The sequence below is a fragment of the Palaemon carinicauda genome, chromosome 2 (assembly GCF_036898095.1).
Source record: "Palaemon carinicauda isolate YSFRI2023 chromosome 2, ASM3689809v2, whole genome shotgun sequence".
Lineage (NCBI taxonomy): Eukaryota > Metazoa > Arthropoda > Malacostraca > Decapoda > Palaemonidae > Palaemon > Palaemon carinicauda.
Genome location: NC_090726.1, coordinates 191,459,547 through 191,472,046, shown reverse-complemented (window position 1 = coordinate 191,472,046; position 12,500 = coordinate 191,459,547). Strand labels below are relative to the sequence as shown.

Sequence of the window (12,500 nt, the reverse complement as noted above, 5' to 3'; positions counted from 1 at the left end):
TGGGATGTGATAAGGAAGGGATGGGAGGTTGGGTAAGGATAATGAGGATCTCAAAATCAGACACCTTACCTTAGTAAAAAGGACTCTGGTTCCTCCCTTGTGGAGGATATGTAAACAGAGGTCCTGCCTCCCTGATGTCTTAAGAGTGAAGAGAGATGGTGGTTCCCTCAAAGAGGTTGAGTCAAGAAGGATGCCCAGCTGCTCCTAGGCAGACTCAGCTCCCTTTTTGCCCCCAAGTGGGGGGGGGGGGGATTGGCCTGACTGTTGTCCCATTGGTCAGGCCTTGTCACGTGTCCCGACACCCCCATCAATAGGCCTCCTCTTTCTCCTGGGATCTTGACATCGCCGCGTGATAAGTAAAGATTGCTGAAAAATGAGACCTCAAAGGGGAGTAGACTGGTATAGGATGGTTGGGGGGTGGGTGAGACTCTGGGTAGGGTCCCAAAACTTGTGGCCGGCCGACGAAGTCCTTGCTGGTGGGGTCTTTGTTTGGTAGAGGGGTGGTGCAATGACCGCCATTACTAACAGCCCCCATTTTAGCAGAGATTTTGTCCTAAAACAGGACAAGAACTCTGCAAGCAAGGTCTGAAGGCACTAGCCTTAATGACTCATCCCTCAGTGAGTCTCACCACAATAATGGATAAATATCTAAGCTGCAACTAGGGTCATAATTTTACGTTATTTTGACAGTAAATTAACTTTAGGTGCCTCGTAGAAATAAGCATGCTGACTGTGAGGCAACAACCAAAAAAAAGAGAAAAATTTAAAACTGCAAAATTGAAAATTAAAATGCAAGAATGGTTAAAGTTAAGTGACCTAGTGCAGTGGTAGGCATAAAATTAAAGAAAATTGACATAAATGCAAAAAGATAAAGTAAGTCAATAAAAATAAATCAAATCTAAATAATGAGGCCAAAATGGCTCCTCAAGTTTATCTACCTGGGGAGACACCAAGGCCAATTAAAATTTTTTTATACAAACTAACTTAACTTAATGAGTATGACTACAGGCTAGGGACATGGCACTGTGCCCTGAGCACTAATGCCTGGAGAGGACATCTGCTATTTTATTATCTGTGCCTCTTATGTGCTCGACCTTCCAATTGTAGTCTTGGAGGTCCATGTACCACCTCATGAGTCTCTTATTCTTATTTCGGAACTGCGTCAAGTAAGTCAGAGGGTTATGGTCCGTTAGGACTGTGAGTGGGAACTCATGGTCAGCATGATATGATTCGAAATGCTTCAGTGACAAGGCTATGCCTAAGAGCTCTTTCTCAATAGTACTGTACCTAGTTTGAGCAGGGTTCAGTTTCTTTGAGAAGTATGCAATAGGGTGTCGGACTTGATCTTCCTCCTGCAGGAGGACAGCTCCCACCCCTATGTCACTGGCATCCACGTTGAGAGCGGAAGGTTTAGTGTAGTCTGGTGCATGGAGCATGGGACGGCTCATTAAAATGCCTTTTAGGTGGTCATAGGCTGCCCGGCATTCATCTGTACAGCAGAACTGCTTGTTTTCTTTGAACAAGTCTGTGATGGGAGCGGCTACCTGAGAAAAGTTTGGCACAAACCTCCGGAAGTACTGTACCATCCCCAGGAATCGTTGGGCTTCCTTCTTAGTTCTAGGGTAGGGCATCTCTTGTATTGTACGGATATTTGCATCCTTGGGCATTATTTTGCCCCCTCCTACTTGGTTGCCCAGGTAGGTAATCTCAGTCCCGCCAAACGTGCATTTTTTGAGGTTGATGACCAAATTTGCCTTTTGGAGGGCCCTCAGCACCTTCCCTAGAGTTAGGAGGTGTTCTTCCCAGGTCTTGAAGAAAATGAGGACGTCATCTAAGTAAACCACACAGTTGGAAATCCCCGCTAGTACCTTGTTCATGAGTCTCTGGAAGCAGCTGGGTGCGTTCCGAAGACCAAAAGGCATCACCCGACACAGGTAAAGTCCATCTCGGGTTATGAATGCGGTCAGTGGCTGCGACTCCTCTGTCAGTGGTACCTGCCAGTAGCCCTTTTCTAGGTCGATCTTACTTAGATAAGGGGATTCACCTAAGCTCTCCAAGCAATCCTCGATGCGAGGGAGTGGGTAGGACTCAGGTTTTGTCACCGCATTCAATTTGCAGAAATCTATACACAGCCTATCCCCTCCTCCCTCTTTTGGCACTAGGACCACCTGTGATGCCCATGGACTTTCACTTTCCTCAATGAGACCTAAGCTGAGCTGCAACTTTATCTGTTCCGACACCCTTTCAGCCCGCTGGGGGTTTAACCGATAATAATTCTGGCGGATCGGACACGTTCCTGGAACCAAGTCAATCTTGTGTTCTAATAGTTGGGTGTGACCCAGTGTGTCTCGCACTACCTGTGGGTGCTGTAGCAGGAGGTTCTTGACAACACCCCTCTTAACAGTGTCCAAAGCAGGAGTGACCAGCTTAAAGTTGGCCAGAACCTCGGAGTTGCTCTCGAGTGAGTGGATCTGGGTAACAGTACCCACCACATTGGCCCTTTGTTGATAGGGCTTAACCCTGGATAGGTACGCTCCTCGGACACCCCTTTAAGGGTATACTCGGACGCGAACGACCCCGACGCCAAAAAAAATTCTTGAAAAATCAGTTTTTGCAGTAACCTCCTTTTTTCTTTTGCCAAAAAAAACTTCAATGAATGCTTAAAACAACTGTAAAGATAAATACTACTCATCTGCAGAAAAACTATTTATTATAAATATTTTAAAAAATTAAGTAGAAAAAAAAAGACCTGACATAAAAATTCATAAAAAAAATGTTTATACATATATACACAAATCCTTTTAGGAATTGATTCTTGAATGTTTAGGACACATCTTGATGTATTTTGGATGAAGTCAGATCCATGGAGGTGAAGATCTGAAATGAGAAAAAAGGGTAACTTTTTTTGGCCAAAAAAATTTGTCCAAATTTCATGAATTTTTTTGGGTACCCAAATGAAATAGGAAGTGGCTAATTTTTTTAGGGAATAAACATATGTTATCCTAAAATAGAAATATGTAAAAAAATCTTCATTATTTTGTAAATTACATTTATATCAGGGGCCATATCTAGAGGTAATTTTTTGAGTACTTAGAAATTTCGTAAATAAATACATATATTTAATATATAATATGATATTTATGCAGGTAAAAATATACCAAAATATCACAAATTCTATAGGGAACAAGAATATATATAGATAGGGCAGCTTACGCTTCGGATATGTCCACAAAATGGCCGCCAACCACACTGACTCAGACTCCCTAATCTGCCACTTGAAATGTAGGAAGGGTATATCAATTTCAAGGTGTTATTTACTAATCTAATTATTATTGGATATGCATAGAAATTGTATGGTGGGTTGCTGGATAATTGTCGATTATTTTACGACTATAAAATTAAAATTCTGACCCAAAAAAATTTTTTTGAAGGGAAATAAAATCGAAAAAAAAAAATGTAAAACAATATAATATTTTAGCTAAAGAAATTTGATGATATTCAATCAAAAAAGAAGTAAACAAAATTTTTCGACAAATAAACATCTAGAGGAATCATTACTCTGTGATAGTTCCTTAGTACGTAGTAATTTTGAAAGAATTGGGAAAAAACGAAAAAATGGCAATCACCGGAAAATCGAACACATACCTATATATACGCCATATCTGGCTAAAAAAAAGATAGGCATGGGTAGCCAGATCATCTAGAAACACTTTCCAACACTATAAAAATATAAGTTTTGCGACACTACTTGCCAATTCCTTACGGTAACATGACTATGCAAAAAAATGCAAAACAAATAAAAAGGGGCACTCGCGGAAAAATGGCTAACATTCTAATATACGGCATTTCAGAAAAAAAAAAATTCAGCCACGTGATAGGCAAACCATCAAGGCACATTTTCCGATAAATAAACATCTAAATGAATCATTACTCTGTGATAGTTCCTTAGTACGTAGTAATTTTGAAAGAAATGGGAAAAAACGAAAAAATGGCAATCACAGGAAAATCGAACACATACCTATATATACGCCATATCTGGCTAAAAAAAAAAGATAGGCATGGGTAGCCAGATCATCTAGAAACACTTTCCAACACTATAAAATTATAAGTTTTGCGACACTACTTGCCAATTCCTTACGGTAACATGACTAAGCAAAAAAATACAAAACAAATAAAAAGGGGCACTCGTGGAAAAATGGCCATTCTAATATACGGCATTTCAGAAAAAAAAATTTCAGCCACGTGCTAGGCAAACCATCAAGGCACATTTTCCGACAAATAAACATATAAATGAATCATTACTCTGTGATAGTTCCTTAGTACGTAGTAATTTTGAAAGAAATGGGAAAAAACGAAAAAATGGCAATCACAGGAAAATCGAACACATACTTATATATACGCCATATCTGGCTAAAAAAAAAAATAGGCATGGGTAGCCAGATCATCTAGAAACACTTTCCAACACTATAAAAATATAAGTTTTGCGACACTACTTGCCAATTCCTTACGGTAACATGACTAAGCAAAAAAATGCAAAACAAATAAAAAGGGGCACTCGCGGAAAAACCCCCAACATTCTAATATACGGCATCTCAGATAAAAAAAAAAGACATGCACGTGTTAGCCCAACCATCAAGGCACACTTTCTAACACATAAACATGAAAAAAAAATCAATAATATACGGCAATTCCTTACTACGTAGTAAATTTATAAATATTGAAAAAAAAAACAGAAATTGGCAACCGCAGTTAAATACCCAATATACCAATAACTACGTCGTATCTGACAAAAACAAAATCACGCATGGGTAGCCAGATCATCTAGACACACTTTCCAACACTAAAAAAGCAAAAGTTTTACGACACTATTTGGCAATATCTTACGGAAAAATGACTTGGCAAAAAAATGTAAAAAAATGAAAAAGGGGCACTCGCGGTAAAATGCCCGACATTCTAATATACGGCATCTCAGATAAAAAAAAAAGACATGCACGTGTTAGCCCAACCATCAAGGCACACTTTCTAACACATAAACATGAAAAAAAAATGAATAATATACGGCAATTCCTTACTACGTAGTAATTTTTACAAATATTGAAAAAAAAACAGAAATTGGTAACCGCAGTTAAATACCCAATATACCAATAACTACGTCATATCTGACAAAAACAAAGTCACGCATGGGTAGCCAGATCATCTAGACACACTTTCCAACACTAAACAAGCAAAAGTTTTACGACACTATTTGGCAATATCTTACGGAAAAATTACTTGGCAAAAAAAGGAAAAAAAATGAAAAAGGGGCACTCGCGGTAAAATGGTCCTCGTGGTGATGAACGACATTTTAACTAAAAAAAAAATCATGCACATGGTAGCCAAACAATCCACCAAGACTTTCCACAACTGATAACCTATACAAGTTGCACCATTCTACGACAATTTCATAATACGTAATAACTTTGATAATTATGCAAACTACCTTAGAAGGGTAAACTCGGTCGCCCTCGACCCCGACGCGTCTCAAAAATCGGGGAAGGAGTACAGCTACAGCAATGCACATCTGGACACTACTAGAGCGTGTAGGGGAGACACCTCCTGCAGGTCGATCACCCACAAATTCAGTCACGGGGGTGAGTCACGTGAAAAAAACCTGTTTTTTTTTTACGCTCGGGGTCGCAAACGACCCACCGTACCTATCCAGGGTTAAGCAGGTTGATATGGAGCCACTTGGCTCGTCTTATGCCGCAATCCACTAGGTAATTTAATTTACCCTTCTTCCCAAGAATCTTGTGGGGGACCCGTAAATTTTGTGCTTAACGGTCTCTGTTCTCCTGGGCGGAGAACCAGAACTTGGTCTCCCACTTCAAAACTTCGATCCTGGGCTTCACGATCTACGTGACTTTTTGTGATGCCCTGTACCTTCGCCTCGGAAACCTTGGCAATTTCCCAGGCAGTTCGTAACTTAGCCTGTATATCTGGCAGCTCTTCCACCCAGGAGGCCTTGGAGGAGTCCTCCCAAGCTTCATAGAGTATGTCTAGTGGCCCACGTGTGGAGTGAGCATACAGCAACTCAAAAGGGCTGTATCCTGTGGTTTCTGAGTGTGCCTGGCAGAGGGCGAACAGAGGATAAGGCAAGTTCTCCTCCCAATCCGAAGAGCCAGCCTCCCCTAACTTCGTCAAGACTGTTTTTAGCGTTTGGTGGGAGCGCTCCACGAGTCCTTGGCTCTCTGGATGATATGCAGTAGAGGTCTGCTGGTGGACACCATGGTACTCCATTGCTGCCTTAAACTCTCTTGCCATGAAGTGAGAGCCCTTATCCGACTGGATTGTGGCTGGGAACCCAAACCTACAAAAGAATTGTGTCAGTCCTCTGACAGCATGACTGGCATTGGCGCACCTGGTTGGTACAGCTTCGAGGTAGCGCGTGAACCGATCAATCATTGTTAATAAGAAACGATTTCCACGCTTACTACGGGGCAGGGGACCCACATAATCCACAAGTACATCATGGAAGGGGATACCTGCAGATGGAATGGGTTGGAGAGGAGCCCTCGGCACAACCTGGTTTGGGTTACCGGCAACTTGGCACGGATGGCAGGAAGCCACGTAAGACTTAACACTCTTCTGTAATCCCGGCCAGAAGAAATGAGGCTGGATCAGGTGGGTAGTGCATTTCACACCAAAGTGTCCTCCTAATCCCTCATGAGCCATACGTAGCACTGCCAAGCGGAGATTACGGGGAACAACTACTTGCCGGCGAAGGGCTTCTGCGGGATCGTGAGGGCCTCGGGTGACTCTGAAGAGCACCCCTTCCTTCAGCAGGAAATTCTCCTTTGAGAGGTTAATCATCTCTGCTTCGTCTGAGTAAGCAGCTTCCCTGTAGGTTTTCAGAGTCTTGTCCAACAACTGAGATTTGATGAGCTCCGTTCGACTCCCTAGGTCCTCTGGGGTGATGGACGCTTCTCCCTCAGACTCCCCCGAGACCCCTGGGCTAGTATTTGGGTTAGCTTCATTCCCTGTGGTGGTGAGCAGCACCGCTCCTTCCGAATAGGCTTCTGGGGTATGAGGCTCAGACTCATTGCTATAGGATGAAGGCTCTCGCGCCACCTCACTTAGCCAAGGTACTTCCCCGAGGTCAATGTCAGCTAGCCATTTTTCTTCTTCAGGAGGGGCGTTCTCAGTCCCGGGCTCCGGCTCGACTGCTTTCATGCACCTGAGGGGCACGCGCTGTATGCTTCTTAGGAGGTCTTGTCCCAAGAGCAAGTCATAGCCTTCATGCCCGAGATCGCTCACTACCCCTAGCCTGCACCTTTAGCTGAGCTGGGGCATGGTCACTCTCAACTCCACAGTAGGGAGATCCTTAGTGACTCCTTCGATCCAACGGGCCGTCATGCGATTGTCCTGCTGGACTTTGGCACCGATAGGCACCTAGTGCCATAAGATTAGTGAAACGTCGGCACCAGTATCCTGTAATGCTCTGACCGATTGCGGAGAGCCATCTCCTTCAGGCAGAGCTACTGTGATCTCCCCAACAGCGGGCTGTCTTTTGGTAGCTTCTCGGATAGAGATTGAGAGGGCAGCTGGAGAAGAGGCTGAGGATTTGCTGGGACATAGTGAGTAGTTCTTTGTGTGTCCGTGGCACTTACATACCTCGCAGTATGCACTGGCATCGTTCGGCTTCGCCACCTTAACCTTGGGCTTATTCTTCTGCTTCGTGGACTCAGTTGACTGACCGGATAGCTTCAGCCGACAGTTGGCTTCCAAGTGGTTAGATCTCCTGCAATGGCCACACTATGTAGGGGAGATTGGATTTTGCCGGGGCTTAGACTTGCCCAATGGGACTGAGCTGGGGGGTCCCGAGTTGAACCGGACTAGCTCGTACTCTTCAGCATACTTGTAGCATGCTCTAAACGTAGCTGGATTTTTCTCAGAGATGTAAATTGAGAGCGCCGGTGGGGCGTTCCTGTGGAAGTCCTCGATTTTGAAGAGCTCTAGGAGGTTGTCATAAGTAGTGCACTTTGCAGCCTCGACCCAAAGGGTGTTGAGCCTATCCTTCTGAAAACCCCAATCAGACCAAGATGTCGTGGCGGACTTGGTGAGCCCACGCCACTGATGGCACCAATTTTCAGGACTTAGTTTATAGGCTTCAATCAAAGCCTTCCTGACGGCCTCAAAATTACCCTGTTTATCGGCGGGGAGCGCAGCATGAGCATTCTTCCCTTTCCCCGCCATATGCTTTGACAGTAGTAGGGCCTTCATATCCTCCGCTATGGCACATGTCTGAAACACGGACTCCACCTCATTTAGCCACTTCACAGGATCCTTGTCGTCCCACTGAGGAATGAGTGTGTGGACAGGCATGGAGGGGAAGCTTTGGCCATTTTGAATGCCGTTAGGGTGAGGGCTGTTTATCCGTGCTAGCTGGATATCCTGTTCCTGCATCTTCAATTCATGCTCTCGCTCTCTCTCTCTCTCTCAAACTCTTCCTGCTCGACCTTCCTCCAGGAATTGACCCCATTCACAAGCTCCCGCACATAGCCTTGCAATGCCTCTCCTTCGTAACCTTGTCGCTCTGCCAGGGCCACAAAGTCCTGAATCTCCGCAGCAGTCATCTTACTAATTTTATGGGTGAACCTCTATGCTAGACAAAACAAAAATGGAATCACAACTATGGATGAATCCCTATGCTAGTCATAAAAAGAAATGGAATCACAACAATGGGTGAATCTCTATGCTAGTCTTAAAAAAAATGGAATCACAACAATGGGTGAATCTCTATGCTAGTCTTAAAAAATGGAATCACAACAATGGGTGAATCTCTATGCTAGTCATAAAAAATGGAATCACAACAATGGGTGAATCTCTATGCTAGTCTTAAAGAAAATGGAATCACAACAATGGGTGAATCTCTATGCTAGTCATAAAAAATGGAATCACAACAATGGGTGGATCTCTATGCTAGTCTTAAAAAATGGAATCACAACAATGGGTGAATCTCTATGCTAGTCATAGAAAAAATGGAATCACAACAATGGGTGACCCTCTACGCTAGTCATAAATAAATGGATTTGTAAAAATGTGTGGGTGCATTCTTGCAACACCACTACTTGCAACTCTGTGACTTTAAAGCAAAGTTTGTATTTATGTAATAAATGAAATAGTTTGTTATTACATGTTTAAAACACATGACGTAATATGTCATTTTGGATGAAGATGCTAGCGTGAGATTTGCTGTAGTCATATAAAATCATAAACTGGATGCACTTTGCAGCCTCGGCAATGTAACATTTTTCTGAAACGTCAACACCAATGCATAGTGTGTGAAAGATTGTGTCGTCACCGGATGCAGGTGTCTTCCGAGAAAGAATGTAACAGTTTCCATATTGTGTTTAAATGCTATGACAACTAAGCATACGATATCTGTGATATCGATAATTTAAGCAGTTCATATCTATACTTCACCTGAATTGGTCATCCGACCAAACCAGCTCCACTCCTATGATGGAGATGTTTAACTCTGTTGTTTTTAGAGAATAAATACTTTTTAAAGTTACTAAGATGAACTTCATTATCAAGACTTAACATCTTAAACAACACATACTCCATGTGTGCTTATAAAAGTAGCACACTAATATTTATACTTAAAGTATAATAAATTAAATAAAACAAACAATGCCACTGAGTTTGCTTAATGCTTCGTTAGGAACATCAACCCCTTTACATACTTTCCCTTTAGTAAAAAAAATTAATTTAAGAAATTACACTCCCAAATATTTTATCTTAATGATCTTATACCCTGACTGAAAAAAAATTAAATTGAATGTGATATCATAAATCCTTTATCTTTAGGTTAACAATATTACACAATCCTACGAAAATTATCCCTTTCAAAAATGTACATAAAAATAATATCCCACGAAAAGTAATAAAATGAAATTAAATACCCTTACTATCAAAAGAAAAAATTGAAATAAGGAACGCCACGTGTTCTTACCGTTACTCTACAGATTATGCCTCACTGGAAACTAACACGTGTTTTAGTGTACCACGTTTTTTTCTAAACATTTGGTAAATTTCACTTCACTCAATTTTAACACAAAATTACACATTCACGTAATGCACAATATAGTTAATAAATGAGAAATTTTAACCACTGTGGTAATAAACACTCAGAAAAACAGAACACAAATTCTTCTCACGCAGTTGGCTATCCTGCTAAACAATAGGACTAAATTTTATCACGTGGGTTTCAAAACAAAAGGGTTCGCGGTGCGAACACACGCACTAATAAACACAAAACTTAACAATGAGAATTGAATGCTTTTGCTGTTTTCTTCTACGGTTCCAACTCCAGTGATAATATAATTTACTTGAAATAAGATTGAGGTTCGTCAAGTCGCTAAAGACAGAAAAGGGGGGAATTTGACTTTAATAAAATTAATTTGAAATTACTGTCTTAGCGAATCCTGGCAAGGTCGCCAGTATGTTACGGGCCTGGGGGTCGAGTCCAGCCTTCCATAAGGGACTCAAGGGTCATAACAAAAAAATAGCAATGGAAAAGGTCACCAGTCGGCAATAAGACAAAGGATACCGATAATATTTATATATATTTACAATAATATTTAAATAAAAATAAATGAAAGGGGAGCACAGCAGATAACTATTTTAATTTAAGCCACGAGGAGCTTCGAGTGGAGTTTGGTGGGACGTGGATGAAACTCCAGCACAGCAATCACGTTCCCTGGAAAGGGAAATAAATTGAATTATTAACAGCACACTTACTTCTACCGGCTTGGAACACAATGAAGTCGTGTGGTTAAAACCTTTAAGCAAATTAAATGAAAATGCAAAGCTTAGGGATTTAAACATTACACATGGGAATCAACACTGTCACAGGGTGAATTGATTAAGGATAGAAGCAAACGGCACACGTGGAGGGATATAGGGAATGGGTTAAAAGGTTCAGTGGGTAGGATATTTCTTTAAAGGATAAAAGGAAAAAATGGGATGTGATAAGGAAGGGATGGGAGGTTGGGTAAGGATAACGAGGATCTCAAAATCAGACACCTTACCTTAGTAAAAAGGACTCTGGTTCCTCCCTTGTGGAGGATATGTAAACAGAGGTCCTGCCTCCCTGATTTCTTGAGGGTGAAGAGAGATGGTGGTTCCCTCAAGGAGGTTGAGTCAAGAAGAAGGATGCCCAGCTGCTCCTAGGCAGACTCAGCTCCCTTTTTCCCCCCAAATAGGGGGGGGGGGGAGATTGGCCTGACTGTTGTCCCATTGGTCAGGCCTTGTCACGTGTCCCGACACCCCCATCAATAGGCCTCCTCTTTCTCCTGGGATCTTGACATCGCCGCGTGATAAGTAAAGATTGCTGAAAAATGAGACCTTAAAGGGGAGTAGACTGGTATAGGATGGTTGGGGGGTGGGTGAGACTCTGGGTAGGGTCCCAAAACTCGTGGCCGGCCGACGAAGTCCTTGCTGGTGGGGTCTTTGTTTGGTAGAGGGGAGGTGCAATGACCGCCATTACTAACACTAAGCTACAACCCTAGTTGGAAAAGCAGGATGCTTTAAGCTCAGGCTCTCCAACAGGGAAAATAGCCCAGTGAGGAGAGGAAACAAGGAAAAATAAAATATTTTAAGAGGGGTAACAACATAGAAATAAGTATCTCCTATATAAACTATAAAAACTTGAAGAGAGAGAGAGAGAGAGAGAGAGAGAGAGAGAGAGAGAGAGAGAGAGAGAGAGAGAGAGAGAGAGAGAGAGAGAGAGAGAATAGTGCGTCCGAGTGTACTCTCTGGCATTAGAAAACAGGGATTTTTTTTTGTCTTTTTATTAAAAAGTTAAATTACATCTTTACAATCACAATATTTACAGTATAATTATATTTAATAGCATTTTTCTATAAACAAATCCATCTAATTTAACAATTTACAACATCACACATCTTGATTTTAATTTTTAGTTACTCAAAAACAATAATTTATATACTTTTTGGTGAGCATTTTAAACAGGGATTAGTGAATTAGGGGAGGTGGTTTCTCAGATTAAAAAAAAAAAGGGGGAATTTATAGGAGAGAAAATAGAAGAGATAGGAAATTCAGAAACCAAATCCAGAAAACCAGATAAGTTAGAAAGATATTGCTATAAAAAAAAAAAACGGACAAAACATTAGCATTTCACTTTTTCACATTGAAAGCTTGTAGGGAGTTTGAGTAGAAATAAGATAAAGCCATTTTTTTAAATGATCTATGCTAAAAGAGCAAAAAAGACATTTAAATACCCTCTTTTCCTTCCCCAGTTGTGACATTCATCGTCGTAACTGCTCTGACAGCTGCAGTAACTGTTATAGCGAGCATCGTATTGTTATGGGGAGTGAAAAAGGTAAGAGAAAATAATTGATTTCATTATCACTATTTTTCATTGAAGATTTGAGACTTGATTATTCAAGAATGGGATGCCACAAATAATCAAATAGTACTTATGATATATGTAATTA

General features: G+C 41.5%; 1 protein-coding gene across 4 annotated transcripts in view; it reads left to right on the top strand.

Moving 5' to 3' along the window:
• The window catches only part of LOC137622550 (uncharacterized), a 20,437-nt gene that overhangs the window by 5,355 nt on the left and 2,582 nt on the right, over positions 1 to 12,500 (top strand). For all 4 annotated transcript variants that reach the window (XM_068353161.1, XM_068353155.1, XM_068353176.1 and 1 more), the window contains exon 4: positions 12,303 to 12,385. In XM_068353161.1, coding sequence (XP_068209262.1) covers positions 12,303 to 12,385 — 83 coding nt within the window. The remainder of the gene's footprint in view (positions 1 to 12,302; positions 12,386 to 12,500) is intronic.